Raw genomic sequence first — 27032 nt, forward strand, 5'->3', positions numbered from 1 at the left:
TTTCACTTGAAAGTTAGCTGTTAATAACATTGGAATTAAACAGAGATTCAAACAAAAATCAAATTCGATGCTTTATTTAAAAGTGTGCAAAAGATTCCTTAAATAACAAGTGTTTATCTTAATAAAATAAATTCTCAACTAGTTGGAGGTAGAACATAATTTCAAATTTTTTTATCCCCTCCAGATGTTTACTATAAAAAAACCCTTTCAATTAAAAATTTTTTTAGAAATGGTAAAAACATGATACATACTTCAGGCCTTGCTACATCAAATCTGAAGACTGGAAAATTGTATCTTAGTAAAAAATCCCCACTGGTGAGTAAGATATTTGGTCAGTCAACAACTTTTATTGACCGAACACTGTTATGGGTTTGGCCCTGAAGCATTCGCCCAACTTGTCCTGCAGGTCTCACAGTGGTAGAACCAGAAGAATGGTGCACAGTTCGAGGATATTTAGCAGCAGTAGCTTGGGATATGGTTTGCTGAAAAGTAATCAGATACATCAAAACACTTAATAGTACAACACCCCCCCCATTAAAATAGCTCTAAGTGAGATGTAGTTTAAACAGAAAAAATTGCAATCCAGCAAACTAAAATACACTTCTCAAAAAAAAAAAAAGGGGGGGAGTTAATTTAACAGAATGAATACTTTTTTTCCTTCCTTATCTGTAATATACTTTTTAGACCATAAAGAGCTAAACTTCCTGTTAAGTAGGTATCCTGAGCTTTTACCACCTCGATCTTATTTCAGGGTTGGTTTATTTGTCATTTTTTTTACCAAACTGCTCAGTATTTTCCTCTGTAGTGCTAATTTAATCATGCTGACCTTCTTTTTGAAGTTCAGTATTTGCTATGAGGAAGTTTCTGAAAGGTCTCTGGTCTCTGCAAGGAAAATGTTTGCATTTATTATCAATAATTAATTTTCTCCCTAAAAAACTAGCCACCTTACTGCAATAAATAGTAGTCATTCTGCTTTTCATCAAGGTAAGCTCTCTCCTTTGTCAGATTAATTCAAGAGAAATGCTTCAATCTGATTTGACTTCCACTTAGGCATTTGTTTGCAGAAAGAGTATATGGACTATATCTCTGGAAGTGTCACACGTATTTTTAGAAGTCAGTTTTTGGTACAGTAGCTGAGGTACTTTACTTGTCATACTAGTCACACAATCTGAATCCAGAAATTGTTCTAAATGAAAGAACTCTCACCCTAAACCTCTCACTCCCTAAGGACATTCAATTCAAATATGAATTACTCCTTAGGAGCCCAGATTCTCAAAAGCCATGTGCAGCTGGCCACAGGGCTCTGGCTCACTGCAGGAAATGAGTAAAAGTAGAACATCCATCACACAGACAGTTAACAGTATCTCCAGCTCAAATTAGACGACCTGATGTAGCTCTGTTTGTTCTGGCAGTATCACTGAACACAAACTGGACTTTCAGGTAGCAGAGAGGAAACTCAGATCCTATTTCACAAGTTAAAACATAAAAAACCACCTTCAACAGCTCCAGTCAAAAGCATTTTTTGCCCAGGCTGGTGTAAAAATGTAGCAATTGCCTAGGCCATTTAGGCTACCGTTTACAGTTTTATATGTTGGTTTTATACCCTATTAATCCACTTAATTCACTGTTTTCTTCAGGATAAATGGGGGAGGGGGACATAGGTAAGACTCAAAATACAACAAGCAGTGGCCTTGACAAATCTGATTGCCTCTTGGTAAGGGTTTTATTTTTTCCCCATTGATTTGTTACGCTCAGCCTTTCACGCTAATCTGTGTCTCTGCCACCCCTAGTTCAGGCTCTCTTCCTGCTATACACTGTGAAGCTTGTCTGTAAACTGTGGTTGCATGTGGTGATGGAGCTGCCAAACACTGCTGTACCAACATGACTACTTCTATGAAGTGCAAGACGTACAGAAGAACTGGCCAAGGGACAGCCAGGACTACTATACATGTGAAATAATTACTACAGAAACAAGACAAATAGATTAGAGTGGCAGTATTTACTTGCTCTCCTCATCAGTGCCTTCTACCCTGCCCAAAGATGGTACTGTTTGTTATTTTGAACAGGACTCAACTCTGACCTTTGTCCAATATCTTTTCATGGTGGTCATTTTTCTTTAAAATACTACAAGAAACGATGTACTAATACCATTGCAAGCATAATTCTGTCTTACCTGAGTGACCGGATGATGTTTTTCAACAATGACTGAACTCATGGGTGGAGCAACCCCCATTACTGCTAAACTACCACAAACTCGGGTTTTTTGTCCCATCTCAGCTCGGCCTGTGATTCGAGCAGTGATTGTTCTTCCTGCTTTCTGCTGAGCAGATGTTATTACTTTTGCCGTGGGCTATAAATAAATTAAATATTAGTTGGTAAAAATGCAAAACATAATATTTACAATGCTTTAGTATGTCTGCTTAGTTTTATCAGCCATGTGCCTAAAATGGAACATGGGATGTTGCAGGTAATTCAGTCACGTTATTAGGGACTGAGTTTGCTCCACCTAGTTGCAACCTGGTTTATTCCATCTTTTTCCACTCTTAAGTATGAGATAGTGTTTCAAGCAAATAACTTCTGTCCTGAGGGGAGTAAGACTAATTTGACAGAAATCAGGCAGCATGGATAGTTTAGCTTTGCTCACTGGCTGCATACATGAGTGACAGCTGCTGGCACTTCCATCACACTATAGAGTCTTTCTAGTAGTGACATAGCAGATACAAAAAAGTTTCCATGCAGTAAAATGCTGCATTCTCTGTTGGATGGGAAAAAGAAAGGAGAACAATGCATAAGACAGTGAGAAAAGTAAAAAAGGGCAGTTTAGCAATAAATACAGAAGAGAACATGAGAGAGACATTTCAAACAGCAGGATGCTAAAGCAGAGCACGTTCTTTCCAGAACAAAACGGTATTATGTGAAACATCAATTGTTCCTGCTCCACTGTACTTAAGTGTATGTGCACTATTCTATTCTTCATTTTGTTATGCTTCCCTCCCCAGCCCTCCCCCCCCAGTAAATTAAACCTGCTCCAAATATAAATGGGTTTCTGTAACATTAATAAGCATTTGTCAACAAGTGTCTTCACACAGCTACGTAGACTCTACGGCAGCTTGCTCAACTACACACTTGTGTTGCTCTGAAAAGTGTAGGAATAACGATACCCAAACTAATAATTGTTACAATTACGCCTTAAAAAATAAAAAAAAATAGCACATTACCAGTTTTTGAGTTGATGCCACACCAGATCCTGCAGCTGTGCTAGTGAAGACTGCTGGAGAATCAGAGTCTAGCCTGGTCTGAGAAGTGCTTGCATGACTCAGGTGGGTAGAAAACTGAATGAAATCAGAGTTTAGAAAGAATGAGCATAAATTTATAGAAAATACTGTTCTACTCTTTAGATGGTCAGCTTCTTGACTATTCCTACTACTTTTTTAAATTTAACTTCTGTGCAGATATTTTAGCTTTAGTTTTACTGTTTTCTGGCTCATTTAAAAATACTTGTCCAAAAATTGTAGAATCCGTGTAATATTTGATACTATTAAAATGAAAAATAAAGGAGAGGCAAGCGCATCACCTCTGTCCTAACCTGCACTCTAGTGTGAAATTGCTTTACAGAGGCAACATCTGCGGCATGACTTCAGGGCAGGTCCAGAACATCTAAGCTATTGGATAATGACATGGCTAAGCTGACATGACAGGACGTTAAGCTGAGTTCTCTCAGTGTCTATATATGTTACAGCTTTAAAAAAGAAACTTCAAGTCAAGCCAGTTTTTCTTCTTTTCAGATTATGTTAAGCTCAGTGTGGGTTTTTTTTTTTCAAAGATCTCTTAACAGATTTTTTCCAGAAAGAACCTTAGAGAGCAAATTCTGCTTATTATAGTGACCTTACCTTTATTAGCTTAATGCATTTTTTCACTAAAATAAAACCAGATCTTAATGGAAGCATAGCAAGTCACAGCAGCTGTGCCTCATTTACTTTATTTACAGCATGCAGCCTGAACACACCTATAGGTTTCTTTTTACACTTAGACTGTCTTAAAATTCTTTCAATTCATGGGCTGTGGCATTTATCTTTAAAAAGCTCCAACTGAGAAAGTTTACTTTTGTCACTAGCAAATAGTTCTGTTCCAGCTACATGCTTACCATGTCTTCCAGCTGAATAGTAGTTGCTGGTGGAGATGGTGGTGAGGGCGGGTGATATTGTGAAGGAGGTGGCCTTCCTGCAACAAAGGTAACATTATTTCTCCTACTTCATACATCTGCTATTAGAAACACAAAGTAATGGGATCAGCACATAATCTAGCAAACTCTAAGGGGAAAGAAAGAGATAAGTCACAGTAAAAATGTTACTGTTCCTTTGGGAACAGAGTAATCTAGTTTAAAAGACCAGTCTGTTTTTCTTATGTGTGTATAAAAGTTCCTGTATTTGGTCCTTCTTTTCAGATTCTTGGAAATAATATTTTCCAAGGGACTTGTTTCTGTGTTGTTTTCCTCAACATCCCTGTGACACTTGCTATAACTGAGGTTCTCCCTACTCTTTGCCAATACTAAATCCAGTGTGCCAAGAGCTGCTTTTATGCTAAGGGCCAATATCCAGTTCAGGCAGAGGAAAACATAACACAGAAAAGCCATAATGACTTCTGTGAGGGTGTAAGAACCTTGAGAGGCCTCACTGTCACTAAAATAAAATGTTATTTTAACTTTTCCGGGAATGTACTGGAATTTCAAGAAGCCATAGATCATTCTCAGCAGCACCTCATCTCTACATACAATGTCCAGACACTAGCCACATCCTGGTTGTAGAGCTGTGATGATGTACACCTGCCCTATAGCCCTCATCTTCGTTCACTAGCTGGGTAAACCTGAGCTTGTGCAAAATCCAGCCAGGAATCTCTTGTCTTGCTACGCAGACATTCTGGAGAGGTCAGATCTGCAGACCTAAGCCAAATATCTTTTCCAAGCAGTTTCAGCCTTTTCCTTTGGAATATACACTTAAAGGAAGCAGAGAGAAGTATTCTTATTTAAGCTCCTGTTTCTGAAGCCAATGATTCTAGCAGCAGTTCCAGGACAAAGGAACTTTGCTCATTCCAGGGATGAGAGTGACACCGTGTGGTAGTTCAAAGACTTCAAGAATGAAAGTATGCCAGAATATGCATTTTGTACATACATATGTAGAAACACACTAAGCTTTTAAGCATAGAAAGGATCAATTCATAGTTACAGACCAAACAAATCTAATCTATGTTAGTTAAAAAAAGCAGTGTTAGTTTTTCTTAAATAAAAAGTCATGAATTCCTTTGGCTTCAATGTTCCTCTAAATACATAAAGTTTAAAAATATAACAACAACCATCACCATCATCATCATCATCTGTCAGTAAATCATCCAAACAGATTTTAGACCATCAACGTTGACCTCAAATATTACGGACCCATTAAGGTTGTGATACTTACACGCTATTAATAACCTACATTATAACATATATCGTAAGTATATTTGTACATTTTATGTATATGAAATATACAGTATAATAACCTAATAATACTACATCTGTAAGGGGTTCAAATTCCACTGTTATGTCCAATGACACTAGGTGGCACTGAAGTGTTCACCTAAATACGGCACATGAAGTTTTACTGCCCACAGATTACAAGGCTAGAACAAACCACATCTGATCTGATGTTTGGAGTCCCCTGATGTCCTGATCACTGTTATGTTATACTGGAGGAAGAATGCAAATAAATGTTTGTTCAACCTTATTATATAATTATATAACTAACTTCATTAAAAGCACTGTCTGGCTGCAGCAAGAAAGACAGTATGCCTGGGATAGAAGAGAAGGTGGTATGACAGTGAAAGGTGGCAGGCATGAGGCCAAGAACCATAGAGACCGAGGTATTATGAAGCCTGGTGAGGACTACAGCAAGCATAGTACATTAAAAAGCATAATGCTGGACACCCAAAACGCTGAGTACAGGCACATAACAGCAAAATGCCTAGGTACTGTGCCCATGTTGACTATCACCTCCTGCATCATAGTAGAAATCAAGTAAAATGTTTGGTCCCTGTGTACCAGGGGTTGGTCATGGCAGCTCTAGAGCTCAGTTTCCTTAATCTTCCTCCTAATTACCTTTTTCTTTACAGATTTACAGAAATCATGCTTTCCTATATCACACCACTATCCATCATTACTTGGGAGATCCACTGTCTTGTTGCATGTTTTTGCAAACTAATAAATAAATATAAGATAAAGTTTCAAGAGAAAGTACTTCTTAATTTATAACACGTTCAAAAATAAAGTTCTCGGGCAATACCCTGAAACTTTATTCCCAAACTCAGTATCAAGAAATTATTCATTCTTGACCTTCCCCAAAATACTGATCCTATGTTTTTCCTAGCACACAGCCACTGGACTTAGCCAATGGCATATTCTAGTTTCCTAAGCAACTGCACAAATACCGCATATGTTTAACAAATTCAGACAGCTGCTCACAAAACACCTTCTTCAGGTTTTTACTTCCTCTTAGTATCTACATTTTTGGGGAGGAATTTCTCTGAAGTAGCTCAGAAACCTCTGGTCTAAGACTATTAAGCTTTGCAACTGGACTTACTTGTCTAAGGCCATTAACAACTGCTGCCAGTACAGTCGGTTGTCAAGCCACACGTACAGCTGTGACTCTCCTGCTAGCACAGCTATTTTCTCTTTAATGTAGACTGCTGCACCAGCATGATTATGCTCCTACTGCTATAGATTGTCTCACCCTGAGGGGATGATTTCATTGCCCAGTAAGAGTGTGCAGCTCCCTCCTGTGTAGCTGCACAAGTCTTGCAAATATACTGCTGATATAATTACTCTGTTTTTTCCTGTTCTGGCATAGAATTCTCAACTAAATACAGAACCTGGGCGATCTACTTGCTGATTTTGCACAAAAAGACAAGATTAAGAAAGAAGGGAAAGCTGTCTGGGAAAAGAACATTAATTGCACGCTAGAATTCCAGGGAATAGAGGAGTTTTTTTTCCAGAATTTCCCCCGCCCTCCTATAACCTGGATGCTGACAGAATTCTGGGTAATCTTCCACAGTATTTTAATAAGTTTGCCATCCCAGGCTTCTTGTTCTGCCTTCAATTGCAGGCTCCCACTCTCACAGCAAGGCGAGATGAGGAGAATATGTTTCACCTTTCAACTGCAGCAGTACGAAGTTCAGCATCTGAATATTTCTCAACATTTACCACGGACACGTGGGATGTCCCTGCCCATGGCAGGGGGGGTTGGAACTAGGTGATCTTTGGGGTCCCTTCCAACCCAAACTATTCTATGATTCTGTGATTCAATAAGAACTTTTAAAACAACAAGAATTTGATGAACTCTGTAATGCCACAAGTCCTCATATCAAAAAAACCCAAAGAAACAACAAAAAAAAGAAAAAAAGGGATAATCCTTGGAAACAAACAAAAAAACCCCAAATCCCAAATAAACAAATCCAACAAAAATCCCACAGATGCTCTTAGATTACAGCTGCTTTTTATACTGACCAGGATCTGTCCTACTATCCTTGCCTTGAAACATGGTCATTGCTTCCAGATTCAAAGCACACACACCACGCATAAAGGCTTTCCTCATGGTGTCTTCATACTGTTCTTTTTCACTGTGCAGTCGCAGAATCTCAGCTTTTGTCTCTTCCAGAGTAGTAGTTAGCTAAGAAGAATAAGAAAACAGCTGACTTGTACTTGTGAATGCAAACTATGAAAATATTCCTCAATTAGCTTTGAGAGTTGCTTACTATGTTTACAAAGACATGAATTTTCACTTCAAAATCTCTGGTTCACTAAAGATGAACAGCTACTTGTCATTTCTCTGCACACTATTTGTACTAAAGCACACCAAGGACAAGAGTGCATTCAAAAAGACTGCCAAACCGTACTTAACCAGCTAAGCAGAAATATACGTCTTGCCTTTCAGAAGTTAGGCATCTGGCACAAGCTAGATTTCTGGAGGAACATGGATTCACTCAACAGAAGAATGTCTTCTCAAAAAACTATTTAAGCATAGGGTGCCTTGTCATCAGCAATCTCTCTTTTCTAGCTACTATAAAAAACTAAAAATGCAGAGAAAAGACAGGTAACTCACTGATTTTGTGCTGTAAGACACTGTTGTGGTTTGAGCTAAATTAAAGTCAGTTTTGTGATTCTAACTCACTTAAGTTTTGCTTAAGTAACTTCATTTTTCAAATAGTTTCTCTTGAAGTGGAAACACAGGGCACTGGTATGCATAAAGGCCAGTGCTTACACCTATCCCTACAGTAACAAAGGCCATTCTCAAGCTGCTGAAAAAGGGCCACACCTGCAAGGAGGGGCAGACAGGGCAAGTGATCCTTAACTGACCAACAGAGTATTCCACCCCATATATGCCCTACCTGCTATAAAATTGAGAGACCACGAGGGTCTCTTCTTCTGTGATAGCTGATGTCCAATGAGGACCTCGTCTGCCTGTTGTTTCTGATCCTGGATCCATGTGTTCCTGAATCCAGTTCCTGAGTCAGAGCTCCCTCCTAGCTGCAGATACATTCTGTTGTGTCTGCTCTACAGTATTTGCGGTGACGTACAGTCATCGAGGGGTGGAGGTATAATCTCATGTATTTGTATATATTTTATTACTTCCTAATTATTTTCATCATTATTTTAACTATTATTATTATTATTTCATTAAAGCTGTAGTTCTAGTTTCCAATCCACCAGTCTTTTTCCTCTCATTATCCTTTCCCTTTTTCCTGTCGGGGAGAGGGAACTGGGAGTCCAACTGCACAGTTTTAGCTGCTGAAATTATCAAGGTTGTGGATAAACTGTGACAGCCATGTTTAGTAAGCCTGTTCTTAGAAATGCATACGTTGATAACTTCACTTAGGCTCTAAAAATTCTTTAACAAGCTTAATTGGCAAGTCAGAAGCACAACCAAACAAATTCAGTCTTTAACAGAGTAGCTATTATAGGAAAAAAATATTTTACTTATCATAATAATTCATAAACATAGTGGTCTTCTATTTCCATTGTCATCTTCAGTGACACCTCAAAATGCATGGTCAATATTAACATTGTGCTCTTAGAAAACCAGTATCATCCCCACTTGTGGGCAAATAGGGGTTTGTCTCATTTTGGGAAAGTCCAATTACTTCACCTGTGCCTGCAGGTCAGCAACATTTCACAACAGATTCAGAGACAATCCCCCGCCCCCCGCCATCTAGAAAACATAGTAGAGATCTTAGATCTCCTCAAATCTTCTTGTGTACTGGGGAGGTCTGTTCTGCTGGAAAGTCCCCATGTTCTTCAAGTTTGCTGAGAAAGGGATACTTTGGAGGGACAGGATGTCAGGGTGGGGAAGGAAGAGAAAGAATGAAAAAAAGAAAAGTCTTTATTTTACCTCTGTAATTTTGTTTTCATAATCATTGGTAAGCTCAACACAGATGTCTTCTGCCCTTAACTGACAGGCTCTTGCTGCTTTTTCTTTCCATTTTTCTTCACTAAGAGAGCGCCACGCTGCCCACACCTTCTTCATTAGAGCTGTCCTGAATTGCCTGTCTGCTATTCTATTTGCATACTCCTTAGGAAACAAATACAACTGCATCATATGCAAGTTCAGGTTTCCTAAAAATTTAAGTATTCAAGACTGTGTGTATGATTGCTTTACAAACTTACTACATAGACCACAGTAGGAATGCCTAAATTGAGTTCCACACGCCACAGTGAAGTGGTACACAAATACAGCCTTTGCAACTCAAAATTTCTTCCTCTACATGTGTTATGGACTGCTACAGTCCTCAGTGTGGGAAAACATATTTGCAGACTCCTAGGTTACACAAAACAGTATTTTTACTCTTACTTTAGTGATACTTAAACTCAACAACCTCACATATAGAGTGTAACCATGTATCTGTGAAACCATTTAATGGGTATGTGGCACATTTTGTTTCACTGCAAGAATCATATAAAACCTGCTGTCACAAAGACAGGAGATGTTTAGCCTAAACCACCTATCTTCTAATTAAATTTAGACCTTGGGATGCTTTAAAAAGTACCTTAAAACAATTATATTATTCTACTGCATTATAAAGTAATCACCAGACAATGTATTTCAGTATTATTTTTTTAGAAATTATTTAGAAAAATTAAAAAGAAATGAGTACGAACTGGACTCCAAATATTAATAAATTGTAAGCTGGGAGAGAAGGAAAGGCTATCCTTCTCTCCAGATCAGCAGTTTTGGAAAGCATCTATGAATGTGAGTCTAATCAGGAATCCATATCATTGAACAAAGGTGCTGAATACAGGTTCTCTTTTTTAACAGCCTGGAGTGGGAAAGATTTGCAGTCTTGATATTGGATCCTTCATAATTCCCCCGGTAGACTGTTTACTGTTAGATGCCTAATGCAATGCCCAACATTTTGTGCCTGAATATCGCTTAGTGATTTAAGTTCCAGCAACGTGAGAAAAGAGAACAGCTGAAGTTTTCATTGTGAAAGTGGCTTCCCCAAAAATGTATTATATTACCGTTAAAACATAATGCATCTGAAATGTAGACAGATTTCCTTGGCCCCACCTTAAAAATGCAGATGGTGTAAAATGGCGATTGCTGTGAGCTGATCACAGTAATCGAAGCAATACAAGACAAGTATAGGTTTGATTTTTTTTCCTCTATACCAGACAGTATTCTGACAGCAGCGTTCTTTTCAGAATTCATGTTTTCAAACTGTTACTTGACATTGCCAAACACAACAAAACTGAAACTGTCATATCTTCAAACTGTAAAAGGGACTGCAGCAGTTCTGAATTCTGCATCTGAATTCAGAGGTTGCATTTTCATTGCATTTTTATTTTGCGTACGTACCTCTTGTTTGGCTTTAACATGCTGAATCCGCCACAGTGTAAACTTCCTCATCAACTCTACTCTTTCTTTTTGCCTCTCTAATGCTTGAGTCAAGTTAGTAATCACCTGCAAAGATATTTATTAACATCATTTCAATAGATATGATCTTTGTAAGGTCAAATAGAAGGTACTTTATGCGTCAGTTATTTTTCACTTAAAACATTCGCTTTTAACAGATGTTTTCTACTGAATCTTCTTCCTCTTACTCTAATCAAGCAGGAAACAATAATCAGAATTCAAATCAGAAGTAAAATTCCTGTGGCTTCGACATTCAGACTAGGTCACTTAAGCACTTCCACTGTGTGGTTTTAGAAAAAAATCAACTAAATTTTCATCCAACATCTACTGGCTTTTGTGCTACTTCCTTATAATTAAATGCTACTGTAGCATAAAGTTGGAAGAATCTTTTATTTCAAAGACACTTTTATTTCAGGAACACTTTTATTAAAAATTTGGTTCAGTGCATTATTAATTAACTAAAGTGTAAAGAAACTATGCAGGAAGCCTATTCAATTATCTGAAAAGAATATACAAGCTAAGGAGTTGCTAAGAACTAGAAAAGTCTTATTAAGAATTGTTATTCTCTATAAAAGTGCTCATGAAAGATGTCATATATACAGCTAGGGACTTTTACCACCAACCTCTAATATATTGTGATTAGTATACAGAAAGAGCTAAGGCTTCCCGATTAAAAATTAGGTCAGGTATGAAGCAAACTGGGTAGACCAAATCACTGAGTATTTATCTATATTTTTGCATAATTTCTTAAGCTAAATTCTGTCATCAGTCACATCTGAGTGACTCCAATGGGCAATAATGACCAACCTAGGGACTGCTGTGAGTAACAAACTTATTTTTACTGCTGCATAGATTGTGAACAACAAGATTCTGTGATGTTATATGCTAGCATATCTTAATGTTACATTGCATACGTTACATGCAACAACTATTGAACATGCATGAATTAAGTGAATGAAATTTAAAATAAAATTTACACTCAAATCAATAAAGTTATCTAGCAAATAGTACAAAACTCCTATTTTGTTCCTGTACAGAATTTCATACAAATTTAGTAAATCTTCAGACTGTTTAATCAAATATTACTAGGCAAAAACTTGTTTTTTTAAGGTGATAAACATACAAAGTCAGAGACAAATGAAGATGAATTCAATACATGTGAAGTAATTTAAAGCTGATCTATATATATTTAAGAATGAGTATTTAAGAATGAGTTCTTCACAATAGTCTATGTTAATGAATCTAGTCATATCTTAAATAGAACTAATACTATCTGCAGTTTCAGAATAACTGAATAGTCTCAGCTATATAAGCAACAACGAATTTATCTAAAATTAGAAGTAAAAAATGCATAATTATCAACAACAAATCAATAAAACAGAAAGCAAAGGAAATGAATATAATTACTTTTGCTGAAAAAGTGCCCTATACTAATATAAAACATCAACTTTTGATGTGGCATACCTCTTGATGCACACTAGAGGTCTTAGCCTAGATCCATGTTTCTTAATTAGTATATTTTTGCCACTAAAAGCATTGTTAGATTTACAATGTGAAAACAAGAATCTACAGTGTTTATAATATTTGTGAGGCTGATAGACTTCGGGTTATGGTCATGTCAGAATACAACAGTTTTGATAAATATGGAGTGATACATGGAAGTGCTGCCACCTATGGTAGCGGCAATAATAAATCTAATTGAAAAAGTAAAGGCTTTTGAAATGTAAGAGCTAATAGACTCATCTAAGCCAGTGTGATCTTAATAAAATAAATAAGGAACAACAATATGCTCTAGATTTAAGAAGCAAACAATGCAAAAGATGTACATCTTGTATTGGACAACATGTCAAGCTTCCATTGTTACTACAGACAACATTATTAGCAGCAATGATTCTTTTTCTACTATAATTCTAAACATAGTATTTACTTCTCTATGCTGCTACTTGCTGCAGGAAGAATTTTGTTCAGAGAGATAGACCCAAAAATTCAGTGTGGATATTTTTAGAAAGAGAGGAATTATTGAACTGAACCAATACCTCATCTTTCCTGCCAATAGAGATTTCGTAAGTACGCAGCAACTCCTTCAGGTTTTCCATCTCATTGCTCAATTGTCTCACACGTGCTGCATGTTTCTCTTTTTCTTGTCTCATTTGAAGCTTGTAATGTTCAATCAAACTAAGCTTCCATTTATTCAATTCAGCCAGAACGTTTGTCTGGGAAGTTAAAGGAATGACAGCAATTAAGGAAACATGAATATTTACAGTGATGTCTTCATTACATAGGCTTTTTGAATTGATCTATAAACATTACCAGACATAATGAACAATTGAATACTAGTAACTGCATGTCCCTAACAGAGAAAATCGTTCCAACAAGGTATTCTAAAAAACCCACCATTTCCCAGTACTCTCACCGCTCACTTATTCAAAAACACACAGACATCTGTATTTTATTTTTAAGGATTCCATACAACATAATTACCTTAAGACTTCCACTCCAGAGATCAAGTATATTTTCTATTTGAGTTATTTTTTCATCAGGTAAAGTTAATTCAGTCACTACGGTTTCGTGGATTTCTGTTGGACCATGGGTAGATCCACGTGAAGAAGTCTCTTCAGGGCAAAGTTGTTCCATATTGGCCTCAGAAGGCACCTTCACTGAAACAAGAGAATACAGATTGATACTCTGGAACGGCTAACTGGTCTGCATTCTGTCTGAAAGTCAGAATCCAGGCATTACAAAAAAACAACCCGAACCCCAAAATATCTATGCCATCAGAAACTTCCTTTCCTCATGTAAAACAAACCAATTCACATATACTTGTACCTTGGAAGCATTTATTTAAACCAACAGTTCTATTGTAACATTAGTCAAATCAAGACTACTACCTCCCTTAAAGAACAATCTATTAATGTCATTTAATTTTAAAGAGGGTGATCGCAGCAAGTAGCACAAAAATAGCATTGTCAGAAACAAAAAGCATCTCAGTAAAGACTTCACGTTAATTAACATCTCAAGTCAAAAATCTAAAAACTTCTGCCATTTTCTTTAATGAGACAGTAACCTTCTGAGGTCAGGGGCCTTTTCTTGTGCATTTGCAGTGCAACCTGTGGGTATATTACAATGTTGGTATGTTTTCCTTACAGCCCTTAGTTTGCTCATCTAATTAGACTCTAAACTCTTTGAGAAAGGAAATACCTACCATGGATTTATGTAATGCCCTACACAACAAGGCCTCATTTTCAGTTGCTGTGGCTAACTACTCCTGCAATAAATGCCCAGAAGCAAATGGGCATGTGTGTGAGTTCCAACTGATTGGAAGAAAAAAATGAGCCAAGAATAAAGAGGTTAATATTCAAGTAAATGGAGGAAACTAAATATTGTTTCATATTTAATTATTCCTTACAGAAAATCTGTTATTTGAGGTGACAGCTGAATAAAACAAAATTTGGAAAGAAGGAGTAGCAGGTTCCTGATAATAATAACGATCAAGACAACTTCAAAAGAATACTCTCCTTCTTTCATAAATGGAGAAAGGAAACCAGTAACACACTAGTCTTCAGTTTTGGAAACAAAAATTGTCTGTACAATTGCCTTCATAAGAGATGGGTACTATTCTTTTGCACAAGCAGGCAGAGAGAAGCTTAACTGTCACAAATGCAGTATTTTCAGTGGACGCTGGAAATGTATGTTTCTAATTTATTCAAGACCCAGCCTCATGGTTGACACGTTTTTGAAGTTACTGTCACTGTTCCCTGTCCAAATGAAGCGAGAAGAGTCGTCTGGCTAATACTGCTTCTACATCAAGTAGGTTGAATTGCAACCACTACACTCATCTCTCAAAACAAGAAGGAAATAAGAAAGAACAGTGATACATAGGCAGTTATGACTCTTTTTCGTGTTTCTCCCAAGGTCATATACAGCTACACATCATAAAATTAAAATCAGCCATTTCTCTAGACTAAGTACCCTATCCCAATACATAAGCAGAAGAACAAAAACAGATTATTCCCAATCACATCAGCATATTAAGATCAGGCTCTAGCTTTTTATCATTGTTTCTCTTGCAAATGAAAGTATATTGCTTAACTAAGGGGCTAAAGATTCATTGTTTTTAAAGATCTCTGAAAAATAAGACCTGCTAGACAGATGATCCAGACTACTTGAAATACATCTAATTTCAGTAATGAAGAACTTGGCTATCTTTCACAATGTAACATATTTGGCACTGTTACTATTGTCAAGTATCCCAGTTCTGTCCTTCACAACTTGTTCCCATTCCAGCACATCACTGTGTTCTTCCTTCAGTTGTGATGCTGCTGTAAAATGCATGAAGGTTTGATAGTATTTTTAAACTTTTACTACTTGCTTAGAATACACAGATATCCAAGTTACACAGCACAGTTTGCAATATATTTACAAAGCAAAAAACAGAACAAAATATAACCACCTCCCTAGGCAGCCTGTTCCAGTGCCTGAAAACCCCTGCGGTGAAGAAATTTTTCCTGATGTCTAATCTGAACCTCCCTGGTGCAATGTGAGGCCATTTCCCCTCATCCTATCACCTGTCACGTGGGAGAAGAGACCAACATCTCCTTCACTACACCTCCTCTCAGGTAGTTGTAGAGCAATAAGGTCTCCCCTCAGCCTCTTTTTCTCCAGGATAAACAACCCTAGTTGCCTCAGTCGCTCCTCACATGGTTGTTCTCCAGCCCCTTCGCCAGCTTTGTTGCCCTTTTCTGGATGCACTTCAGGGCCTCAATATCTTTCTTCTAGCAAGGGACACAAAACAGAACACAGTACTCCAGGTGTGGCCTCACCAGCTCTGAGTACAGGGGGACAATCACTTCCCTGCTCTTGCTGGCCACACTATTTCTGATACAAGCCAGGAAGCTATTGGCCTTCTTGGCCACCTGGGCACAGTGCTGGCTCATATCCAGCCGGCTGCTGACCACTACCCCCAGGTTCTTTTCTGCCAGGCAGCTTTCCAGACACTATTCTCCAAGGCTATAGCATTGCATGGGCTTGTTGTGTCCCAGGTTCAGGACCTGGTACTCAAGCTTGTTGAACTTCATACCACTGGTCTTGGCCCATTGAACCAGCCTGTCCAGATGTCCCTGTAGAGCCTTCCCGCCCTCCAGCAGATCAACCGCCTGCCCAACTAGGTATTGGCTGCAAGACTACTGAGGTTGCACCTCCTCAGTGAAGATATTGGACAGAACTGGCCTGAAGACTGAGCCCTGAGGAATACCACTTATGATCAGCCACCAGCTGAATTAAGCTCCATTCACCACAGCTCGTCCGGTTCGGCTATCCAGCCAGTTTTTTACACAATGAAGAGTATGTCTGTGCAAGCCAACAGCAGACAGTTACAGAACGCTGTAGTGTCAAAGGCTTTAGTAAAGTCTAGGTAGACAACACACACAGCCTTTCCCTCTTCCACTAGGCGTGTCATCTGGTCATAGAAATGCTGTCTGAAAAGTTGGATTCATTACCCAGCATACAAATGGCCAATCTCACAGGCCAAGTTGAGACATGGACTTCAACTCAGAGTTGTGCAAAGTCGGGAGCTCAATTACTTTTAATAAACTGAAGCATATCTAACAAGAGCTTCTGTGCTTAGTTTATCACAAAAAGTCACTGAGTGAATACACGCCAAGTACAGCCCCCTACAAATTATTTGTTAGCAGTTATATATATGTTACATGTGATTTTATCATACACATTCTCTACCATGGATGCTCAGTAAGGGATCTGCTTCTGGAGGAGGTTTTCTTACGTTCCCTTGCAAGTTGCCAGATCTGATAACAAGGCCTGATTAATATTGTCCCCTCCTAATGCAGATATCCAGGATGTTCATTCAGACGCAGAGCTTCTGCGTCTTTATTCTCTAATTAGCACAAGGCCCAGATATGCAGTACGTACTTTACCAAGATGTACTTTATCAGATTCTCTGGATGCTTTGTTATTTTAACTAGCACAAAGTTTGCTATTTATTTGATTTAATATTAACAAATGTTAGTCTGTTCCACTAATTCCTTATCAAGAGGTTTAGAACACTACAATTCTTGCAACAGGAGGAGATCAGGTTAGTCAAGAAGGACCTGCCCTTCACAAACCCAGGCTGAGTCTCATCCTGTATGTGCTATGTGATGGCATTCAAAGTGATCTGTTTCATAAGCTTTCTGGGCACCAAAGTCAGAACGACAGGTTAGCTGGGACCTCTCTGGTTAGCCAGGACTGCTGATAAATGAGGGACAGTGGCTTTGCAAGTGCTTCTGCCAGCTTCCTCTGTACCCTTGGCTGGATCCCATCTGGCCAAATGCACTTGTGTGTGTCTAACTGGTGTATAGCAGGTTGCTAACCATTTCCTCTTGGAAATGGGGGCTTCATTCTGCTGCCTGTTTCTGTTTTCCAGCTCAAAGGGCAGGGTACCTTGAGAACAATGGGTCTTACTAATAAAAGCTAAGGAGAAGAAAGCATTAAGTACCTCATCCTTTTCCTCATCCTTTGTCACTATGTTACTCTCTGTATCCAATAAAGGACCTAGCCAAATAAAAAACATTGTGTCATTCAGAAAAAAATGCTAATCTATCCTATTTGATCAGTATCAGAAGTACAGTACTGAACTTTTAACTACTTTCTCACTGTTCATCCAAAGTCTTGTTATTAATATCGGAAAAAAAATGGTATTCTGAGGCCATTAACACTGTGGCAAACACCACTCAATTATGCAATCACATCTTATCATAGTTTGCACATAGTTTGGTCAGATCCTTTTTTAAAAGTTGAAATAGCTGTCTTTTTACAACTAGATGGTTTCAAGCTCTGTCTCAAGGCTGTAAGACATCTCTTTCCCAGACTGACAGGACATAGTGTCATTTTGAACAGGAAAGCTACATTTTGTTAACGCCACAAACCACTGGAAGTTTATTTATAGCGTATAGTTGATAGAAGCATTAAGATAGCTTAAATATTAATCATACCTTCTACATTTCCAATGGCAGTCTGATATTCAGAAGAGTAATAACCACACTAATTCTGCATAGGGAGAAGTTATAGATATGATGTCCTTAAGGATTAAGATTCCCCATCAGTTTATAAAAATGATAAAATGTTTCTTCTTATGACATACTGGAAAGAGAAGTATTGGCCTAGGTGTCTAAACATACCTAAACTCCACTGCACAGCCATTATGGAAGGATACAGAGCATAATCAATACTATGTCCCTTACTTTAATCACATTCCTTATTTTAAGAACTTGATTCTAGATATGTTACTACAATATAATTAAAAAAACGAGTTAACTAAGTGGTAGTTGAGAGCTTACTAAGACTGCTTTATATTCCAGTACAAACAACAAGATAGATTTATTTTCACTTATGTTTTTTTTTCTAATACAAAATACAAAACTTTCAGTGCCTGCATTGCCCTTTGCAATTGCACTGGTAAATTCCAGCTAGCAGAGAACTATATGGCTCTGCTCAGCATGGCCGAGAGTTCTTGCATACATGAGCCACGAATAACATTTACTCCAAGATAACAATTATTGCCAGATTTACACAGCATGTTAAGGCTGCTTAATCTGTAGTAGTAAAATTATCTACATATTTTACACCCCACATTCCTGTAAATAGTAGAGACAAACCTATCTTTAAGGGTAACAAAAAGACAAATGAAGAGAGAACTACAGGTAAGTATTTTTATTGTAAAACAGCATGATAAAGAATAGAGGTTAGTTTAAAGTTCATAATGATTAGGCTAAACTTCCTAGTAAGGAAATAAAGCAGATATGATCACTATTTCTTCTGAAGCAAAATTAACAAAACTTCCTCAATTTAAATGCTAGTGACAAAAGCAAAGAACACGTAACCATAAATATCAGTGTTAGTAATGCATCACAGACTAAGTTTATTGCTTGGTATTGGGGACTGTATAAAGTAAAACTACAATGGAATGATTGAACTAAAAGATCAAGAATGACATTCCTGTAGTGACATGACTAGTCATAACAGAATGCCCTTTTAAGGTACTCTTACTTCTAAATAATCACATTTTAACTACTAATTTATCTATCATGGCAGCATAGGCGCAAGTGAAACCAGTTGTGACCTGTCAAATTTCGATCAAATATACTGTAAGTAAGGGCACACCTTTCTGCATTATTACACCAATCACTTTAAGCATCTCCATCACAAAACGCAGAGAAATACCAGCACATTAATAATATAATCTGAAAGCGATGTCAGAGATAGAACCCTTCAGGGAACATGCTTTTCTAAATTTCTTGTTGTACAAAATGCAAAGGTACTACACATGAGCTGCACTCTTTTCTCAAACAGAAGCTATCAGAAAACTTAAGTCAAAATATGATATATAGTTACATCTTTGTTCTTGTAAGCTCAATGCACATACTACCTGGAGTGTTACGGTGAATGGCATCATCTGTCACACTTGAAAACCTGTCACCCGCTCTCAGTTCTGAAGCAGGTTCTGACCTCTTCAAGACACACTGTTCAAACTTCGGAGTCACTAGAGCATAACGAAGCAGCTCTTCATACTCATCCTGTCACAAAGAGATGATGAATAATTATAAAATACAATTACATTTCTAAAAAAACAGGTATTTGTAGGAAGGAGTGGAAATGGTATTTGATAATTTTTCAGAGTTTTTTTTATGATGATGATGAAAATAAGGAGGATTTCCCTTAAAGATGCTAAAGGGAGCTGTTTGCCTACCATGGTGATAATAATTTATCTTTCCTGTTTCATGTTCACTGTAACAGTTACACAGGAATACTTTGCTATATAATAGTCATCTTAAAAATATGAACTTACAAAAAAAAGTTCCAGATCATGTAACCTATTAATCCCTCAATACTACTTCTAAGCATTACTATTATCTATAAAGAAATGATGTATTTTTATAGCCACAACAAAGGTGCTACTGAACACAGTGACATTTAACATTCCATAACACTACAATTTCTTTGGTGGGAGTTCTAAAGCCAATCATCAGAAGACATTTGATTATCCAGTATTTTCTTTAGATTACATGTAATTTTTCTCACCTTATATTATGAATTTTTAAAATTACATAGGTATAAAGAATGAGTATATATAGCTAGTATAAAAGTTTTTGTATAAAAAGTTACAAACCAGTATAACGTCACACACCAGTTTGATTATGTACCAAATCAATCCAATTAATTAAATTTTTTTTGAAATCTAATTAAACAGATTTTGAGAATTAAAGTATTTAGAATTCAATGTGGAATTCTGAATAATCTGTAATATAACTTAAACATACAATCCAGTAATTAATTAAAAGAGCTCCAGCTGAAGTTAAATGCTGAAGCTGCTGGAAGCCACTAATTAAGCACTTGAAAAAAATGCCAGGTGGAAAGCACTAAACCAAGCCATTATCAGTCACTTTTTCTTCACTTAATACTATAATACTAATTCTGTTTACTATCCTAGTGAGGTCAAATCTCAGAAACTGACTGTGAATTGAAAAACTATATTCCTCTACAAGCTGAGGAAAGAGAGTGGAAACAACCAGTTAAAGGTAGCAACTACATTTTTTTAATTTGTCAGCTGCAAATGATAATATTATAAAACCTGCAGTAAAACCTTATATTTATTTGTGTTTCAATTAGGAAGCTAGGTTTTGTACATTTTAGCAATTCTAGTTTCCTTTCAAATTTCCACTGCCCACCTTCTATCCTATCATGTTAAAATTAAAAGGTTAGATAAATGTATATGAAACTACATAATTACAAACAAATACATAGTCTATCTTTTTGATAAGCAAAAAGAAGTATCACATCCCACATAAAACACTGTGAATCAACAAGTTATCAATTTCTCCATATCCATATCTTTTTTTTTTAAAAAAAAAAGTTCAGATTTTATCAGATGTCAAAAGAAGAATACAGGTGTCTTCAGATGAGCTATTCAACCAGGAACTATACAGAACGGTACAAAATTCTCTGCAGCAAAACTTCTCCAGAATAAAAAAATCAATATATTAGTCCTTATCTTATCTAAATTAAATACTTGTGCAGAAGACATTAGATCACTTTTCCATTGTCTTCAAAGAGATCATATGACCAATTAGTAACTTAAAACTAATTCTTCCCCCCAAACAAATTCAGTTTTCAATCAGAGCTGATCCAGCTGCTTCTATGTTTGCCTTATCCAATTCAATGGATGGGGCAGGCAAGATGTCAGGTACAAGCAGGTGGCTTATTTTGAGTCACCCAATTTAATCCCTTGCACAAAATCTGTATTACTTTAGACAACCTGAGCACTGAAAATGTACATAATTAAGTTATGGCAGGAAATTATTTATCTAGCATTTCAAATTTTAACACTTAAAAAAAACAACCCAAAGATTTCTATGGATTCTATGAGGATTCCAAGGAATTTACAATTGGAATGCAATATTGACCAATAAATTTTTTTAAAAAAACATAATAATATAAAATTAGTATTTCTTTGGTCTACCTATTACCTTTCTTCTGCTTTAAACAAAACTTTTAAGCTGCTATGTCAACTACAAAAAAATCTGTAGTTCTAAGGCCTAAGGGTCAGAGTTTTGATCATTTAATGCATACTACCTCAGGTTTGTATGAGTAGATAAAGAAGAGTTGCAATGAGTGAAGGGCACATGAGCATTCAGAATTTGTTTATTTATCCTCCTTAAAGCATTAAAAAAAATCTACAGAAACTGTAAAGAATTTGTCCTTAGGATTGCAGTCAAAGTTACTAAACAACAGAAAAAAAATGCATTGAATGGGCAGTCTCGCACAACTTAATCATAAGTAAAAGGAAATTCTCTAAGAGCCTTTTATAAGGAAATGGTAATAATGTGACCTCTACTTAAAAGCATCAAATTATCAAAAAAGGTCCTTCAAAATTCTCTAAAAGGGCTGGAGTATTTCCCTGTCAATACTGTCATTGCTTGCCTGTTCCCCAGTGTTGTTCTTTTTCAACAGTAACAGGCTCCTATGAGACGCAGCTACACACTCCAGGTTTACTGAGTCTGGACAAAAGAAGTATGAAGGGTGATCTCATTGCTCTTTACAGCTTCCTGAGGAGAGAAATGGACAAGGAAGTGCTAGTCTCTTCTCTCTGTGATCCAGTAATAGGATGAGTGGGAATGGTTCAAAGCTGCACCAGAGATTGGACATAAGCAGTTCCTTACCAACAGGGCAGTCAAACCCTGGAACAAGGTTTCCTATCAAGGTAGTTGACACCCCAAGCCTGTCAGTGTTTAAGCAGCATTTGGACAATGCCCTTAATAAATGCTTTCATTTCTGGTCAGTCCTGAAATGGTCAGGCAGTTGGGCTGGATAATTGTTGTGGGTCCCTTCCAATTGGAACTAGTCTAGTCTAGTTGTGTTTTCAGCTGCAAAGCAGTAATTCATGAATATTTATTTACTTTATCATCCTCTACAAGGTGGCCTTAGAACCTCCTGGCTAATCAGATCAAAGAAAACTGGTCTTCCAAAATTTGTCACACAACACCTTCATCCAGTTTTTTAACTGCAAAAGGCACTGGAAACACCGGTTAATTACTGTTGCTGAAAAAATGTTAAACAATACCTACCAATGAATTATGACTGCAAATACAGAAATCAATATCCCATAAACAGGTAGTTTAAAAAGGATAGTCAATCCACATGAGGAAAAACAACCCTGAATTTAACAATGCTTCTGCTGTTCACACCCATTCTACCACGTGACAGAAATGGAAACTTATTTCTACAGGGGAATTAACAAAACTTATTTTTGTCAAAACTAGCCTGTTTTGGATGGAATCCTTTCAAAGGAAAACAGAGCCCTCACTACTTAAATAGGAATAACCAATTATTAAAGCATGAAAATCTGCTGCTTTCAAAAGACTAGGACAAAGATTTTATCCGGTATCTTTGCATCCTGCCAGAGAATGCTGAGCACAGAAAATGAAAAACTCCTTCTGTTATAGTTCCAGCATATCTTGGCGTATTTGCTGCAGAAAAAACGCCAACCCTACATTTCCTTTCTGAGATTAACTTGGCCACAATCCTATGCCAAGGAAAAGAAAACCATTAAACCCTCTCCTCCCTATTATGAAATTGAAATTTCTTATGAAATGACAAAAGGCAATCCAAGTGAAGATATTTTAATATCAAATTTTTTTGTCTAATTTTCTTTCAACATTTTTATTATTTTCCTGTACATATAAAACATAAAAAAGATGCAGGTTTTGTTAAGTTTCCTCATAATTATTCTTTGCCAAATAAACTGCTATGACAGTGAACCAAATGAGGTTGCCTCTTTCCTACCTGAAAATCTGAAGAAATAGAACTGCCACGAACAGAGTCTTTTGGCAAAACTGGACTTGAACTTTTCTCCTCATCTGATGACATTCTGCACAAAGTTAGTCTATAAAACAGTAGAAGCTGAACTTCATTTTCCAGTTCCAAAACGTTTACTCTATGTTCACTAACATTTTACCCAGAAACAGAGATTCTGCTGTAGAAACTACATCAATGTCTGTTCTGTGGGCTAAACTGTATGGTCTTATTATATAATGCTAGTCAGTGAACTGCTTGATCCAAACCATGTTCAAAACCATGAAAATACTTCCATCAACTTTAAAAGAAAACAATGGAAGACCCCAAACAACAATACAGAAGTTGTGTCTTATTTTACATTGAACGAATAAGATCAATACCTCAAGCTTCAGGGTATATAATATAAAATTTTACACCAATGCTAAGTAAAATACACTGCTAGAGGAAAATGAAGGAATTAAGCAAGGTGAATTTGTTTATTAATGAATGGCAGAGCGATATAGTTGCCTGATGCACATGAAAAACAATCATTAGACATGTTAAGCAGAGAGATGTCAGCAGAGAATAAAGCACAGGAAGAGCACCACCATAAATAATCTCAGGAAGTAGCTGTTTGTACAATGTATTAGACAACCATGTTGTATTAGATAACCATGCAAAGAAAGTTTATTTTGAGAGAGACCTTTAAAATTGTCAAATTATAACATTCTCAATTGTTTAAAAAATAGACACATTTCTGACAGAAATGTTATTGTTAAATTGCTAGTTGTACTGTCATTAAATTGGCAGGGATATCCTCCTTAAGCAGCATCATACTTTTTTCAAAATGTCAAAAAAATGCAATAATCTCATGGATCTCTATATAGAATACAGATGAAAATAAAATGTCTTTTGTTCTTCAACTTATTCTACATGCTGACTCCTCCTGCAACACAAAAGCTCTCTCTTTGCCATGGGTATCTACACCTTTCATAATGGGAAGTTCATTTCTTTGCTGAAAATGGGCATTTAAAAAATGCTATAAAGACAATTTTAAACACTGAGACTTCCTATAGCCCAAGGTTCAAAAGGCATAATTAGCACCCCCCTTCTTCCTGCTGAGCCCTAATATACTGACTGGTTTTTAAGTACAAAATATGATGTCATGGGGAGGTTCACTAGATACTTTTATTGCTGCATACCCAAGTGTAGCCAAGAGAAGAAATACTTCCTCATCTCTTCCATTTTCATTGTCTCCTGCTCTAATAATTTTTTCTTTCATTTCTCCCATAAATTATTCACTATGTGTTCCTCTTGTTTTGCCCTCTCTACCTCATCAAATAACTTTAAACTTGTGCTCCTCCTTTCCTTTAGTTGATAAATTATTTTAATATCTAAAAAGTACATTTTCAATTACCTTAAAATGTCAGCTCCAACTCCAAATGCATTCTCACTCATACAGTTTCTCAAACTGGGAGTCCTGAATACCCTGAAAGTCCTGGAGGTATTAAAATATGTGTGTGTGTAGGCATTAGGGAGGATCACAAAGGAACAACTACTTTGCACTTACAGGAATTTAAGGTATATTTGCAGGGAGAAATTACAAATACTGTTTTCTTTCCTTCTCAGTCCATCTACAAAGAACCAAAGTACAATCAACTCTTCTGAGAAAAAGGAGGGAAGATGGGATTTTCACATGAACACAGGTTAGTAAACAGAAGTGGAGGAGAAAGGTTTCTTCAAAAAAGTTTGTTCAATACCTTAAGACCATTGCCCTAACTTCTGCTTTCAGTTTTCTAAGACCATGTCCTTGATACTCCCCTTACCATCCATATCTAGCTCTCTGCTCATCACTGAGACTACTCTCAAGTTTGTGGTCTTCCACAACTCAAAAGGTTCCTCTTCACAAGCAAGACTACCTCTCCATTACAGGCTGCTCTTTCCGTCAAATCTGTAACTGCACCTTACCTGTCTGACATTGCCTTATAAGACAGCCTTATATGCTGTCACCTCAAGCTCAGTGTGTTTGCCTCCCCCCCTGCCCCTTTTCTTTATACCCATGGACTAACTCTCCACTGGTGTTGTCCATCTGGTCTCCACCTGACTGCCTTTACTAACTTGAATGCCGCTTTTGATTCTCATTACAGGTTACTGATTAAAGTCTGAGCTTTCCCTGTATTACTGTTTTGCCTGTCTGTACCTCTCATGTTTATGAGAAATCATTATATGCAAATCATTATATGGTGAGAGACAAACGAGAGGAGCATTTTTACGCTTACCATGTTCTTCTAGACCTGAGCATCTGCCAAAACACGTCTGACTTCACTAAAGAAAGTTTCCTGTTAACAGCAGTAGCTTCTTACAAAGCGTAAGTGTACGAACAGTGTCAAGACAGCTACTTCCACAAACAGGAACAACTGTAAAGATCTTTGTTCTCACTCACCACGGCTGCTTTCACCCTGAATTTTGAATTGCTTGAGTTGTATTCAGGATTTTGTGCTTTTGGGTTTGTTTTTTGACTAAAAGGGACGCTTTCCAAATAATGTGCTGTTGTGTTCAGATCGAAGGACTTAACACTTTGCAAAGAGAGCCGCTCCCCCTCCCCTCCCTCCCCCCCAGGACACAGCCCTACCCCCTCGCAAAGCAGCACCGCTCAAACCCACGTTTCTAAAGCTTCTCCTCAGCCTCCCCTGCGCCTACAGAGCCCGCACCGCAGCAACCCCGCTGTCCTGCCAACGAGGGACACGGACAGAGCGACACACAGGCAGCCGGGCCGGCAGGGCGGAGCACCACTCCCTGCGCGAACAGGAGAATTTTCTCTATTTTTATGGTTTTCCTACGGCCACCAGCCCAACACCTCGGGGAGGCAGGCAGGGCCTCAGCCCCGCGGGGCGCCACCGCCCCCTCGCCCCGCTCTCACCTGCGGGCCCGGCCAGGGCCCCACACAGTTTCAAATGAACGGAGCGGCAGAAGAAGCGGCTCCCGGATAGGGGAGCTCAGCTTTACAAAGCTTCCCCCGATTGGGCGGCTCGGCAGGCGAAACAGCCAATGGGAACGCTGAAACCCGGCCCGCGCCGCCGGCCCCGCGCGCCCATTGGCTGCCGCGGCGCCCGCGGGGCTGGAGCGCGCGCCCGCCCGGCCATGGCCGTTGGCGCTGCGGGGGGTGAGAGACGGGGGTGGGGGTGGGGAGGGGATTGTGCCCCTCTGTTCATAGGGAGAGCTGCCACCCGCAAGGCTGCCCATGGCCCCATCCAACCTGGCCTTGAGCACTTCCACTGCTTCCCACGGCAGCCTCACCACCCCCATGGTGAAGAAATTCCTCCCTGTGTCCAGTCTAAATCTGTCCCTCTCCAGCTTATGCCCGTTAGCCCTAGTCCTATCACTACAAGCCTTTGTGAACAGTCCCTCCCAGCTTTCTGGTAGCCCCTTCAGGTGCTGGAAGGTCGCTATAGGGTCTCCTCTGAGCCTCCCCTTCTCCAGGCTGAACAACCCCAACTCTCTCAGCCTGTCTTCATATGGGAGGTGCTCAAGTCCTCTGGTCATCCTTGTAGCCCTCTTCTGGACACATTCCAACAGCTCCATGTCCTCCTTATGCTGACGATTCCAGAAGTGGACCCAACACTCTAGATGAGGTCTCACAAGAGAGGAAACCGTACCCTGGGCTGCATCAAAAGAAGCGTGGCCAGCAGATAGAGGGATATGATTCTGCTCCTCTATTCCTCTCTTGTGAGACCTATGACGGGGTGGGAGTTGGAATCTTTAAGGTCCCTT

General features: G+C 38.1%; 1 protein-coding gene across 5 annotated transcripts; it reads right to left on the minus strand.

The window, feature by feature from the left end:
• Nucleotides 1-84: 84 nt before the first annotated feature.
• POC5 (POC5 centriolar protein) lies at nt 85-26271 on the minus strand. 5 transcript variants are annotated; one of them, XM_054054749.1, is made up of 12 exons: nt 26182-26238; nt 23271-23370; nt 19357-19504; nt 13419-13594; nt 12974-13150; nt 10881-10985; nt 9417-9596; nt 7535-7697; nt 4145-4221; nt 3219-3332; nt 2174-2350; nt 85-482 (listed from the first exon to the last, which is right to left on the minus strand). In XM_054054749.1, the coding sequence occupies exons 2-12, from the start codon at nt 23352-23354 to the stop codon at nt 333-335; spliced, it is 1551 nt and encodes a 516-aa protein (XP_053910724.1). In that variant the 5' UTR covers nt 23355-23370; nt 26182-26238; the 3' UTR covers nt 85-332. The 5 variants fall into 5 exon arrangements, with proteins under 5 accessions (XP_053910724.1, XP_053910723.1, XP_053910726.1 ...); XM_054054748.1 differs by lacking the exon at nt 26182-26238 and adding an exon at nt 24679-24696; XM_054054750.1 differs by lacking the exons at nt 85-482; nt 26182-26238 and adding exons at nt 515-882; nt 24679-24696.
• Nucleotides 26272-27032: the final 761 nt, after the last annotated feature.

Source organism: Cuculus canorus, chromosome Z (assembly GCF_017976375.1).
Source record: "Cuculus canorus isolate bCucCan1 chromosome Z, bCucCan1.pri, whole genome shotgun sequence".
Taxonomy (NCBI): domain Eukaryota; kingdom Metazoa; phylum Chordata; class Aves; order Cuculiformes; family Cuculidae; genus Cuculus; species Cuculus canorus.

What these genes read in the sequence shown, in the direction of transcription:
- POC5 (XM_054054749.1), bottom strand. Translation starts at nt 23,354, where the DNA reads ATGTCATCAGATGAGGAGAAAAGTTCAAGTCCAGTTTTGCCAAAAGAC. An exon ending in CATTCACCGTAACACTCCAG is followed by an intron (nt 13,595 to 19,356) that starts GTAGTATGTGCA and finishes CTCTTGTTTCAG; the next exon opens with TGAAGGTGCCTTCTGAGGCC. An exon ending in TCTGGAGTGGAAGTCTTAAG is followed by an intron (nt 13,151 to 13,418) that starts GTAATTATGTTG and finishes TTAACTTCCCAG; the next exon opens with ACAAACGTTCTGGCTGAATT.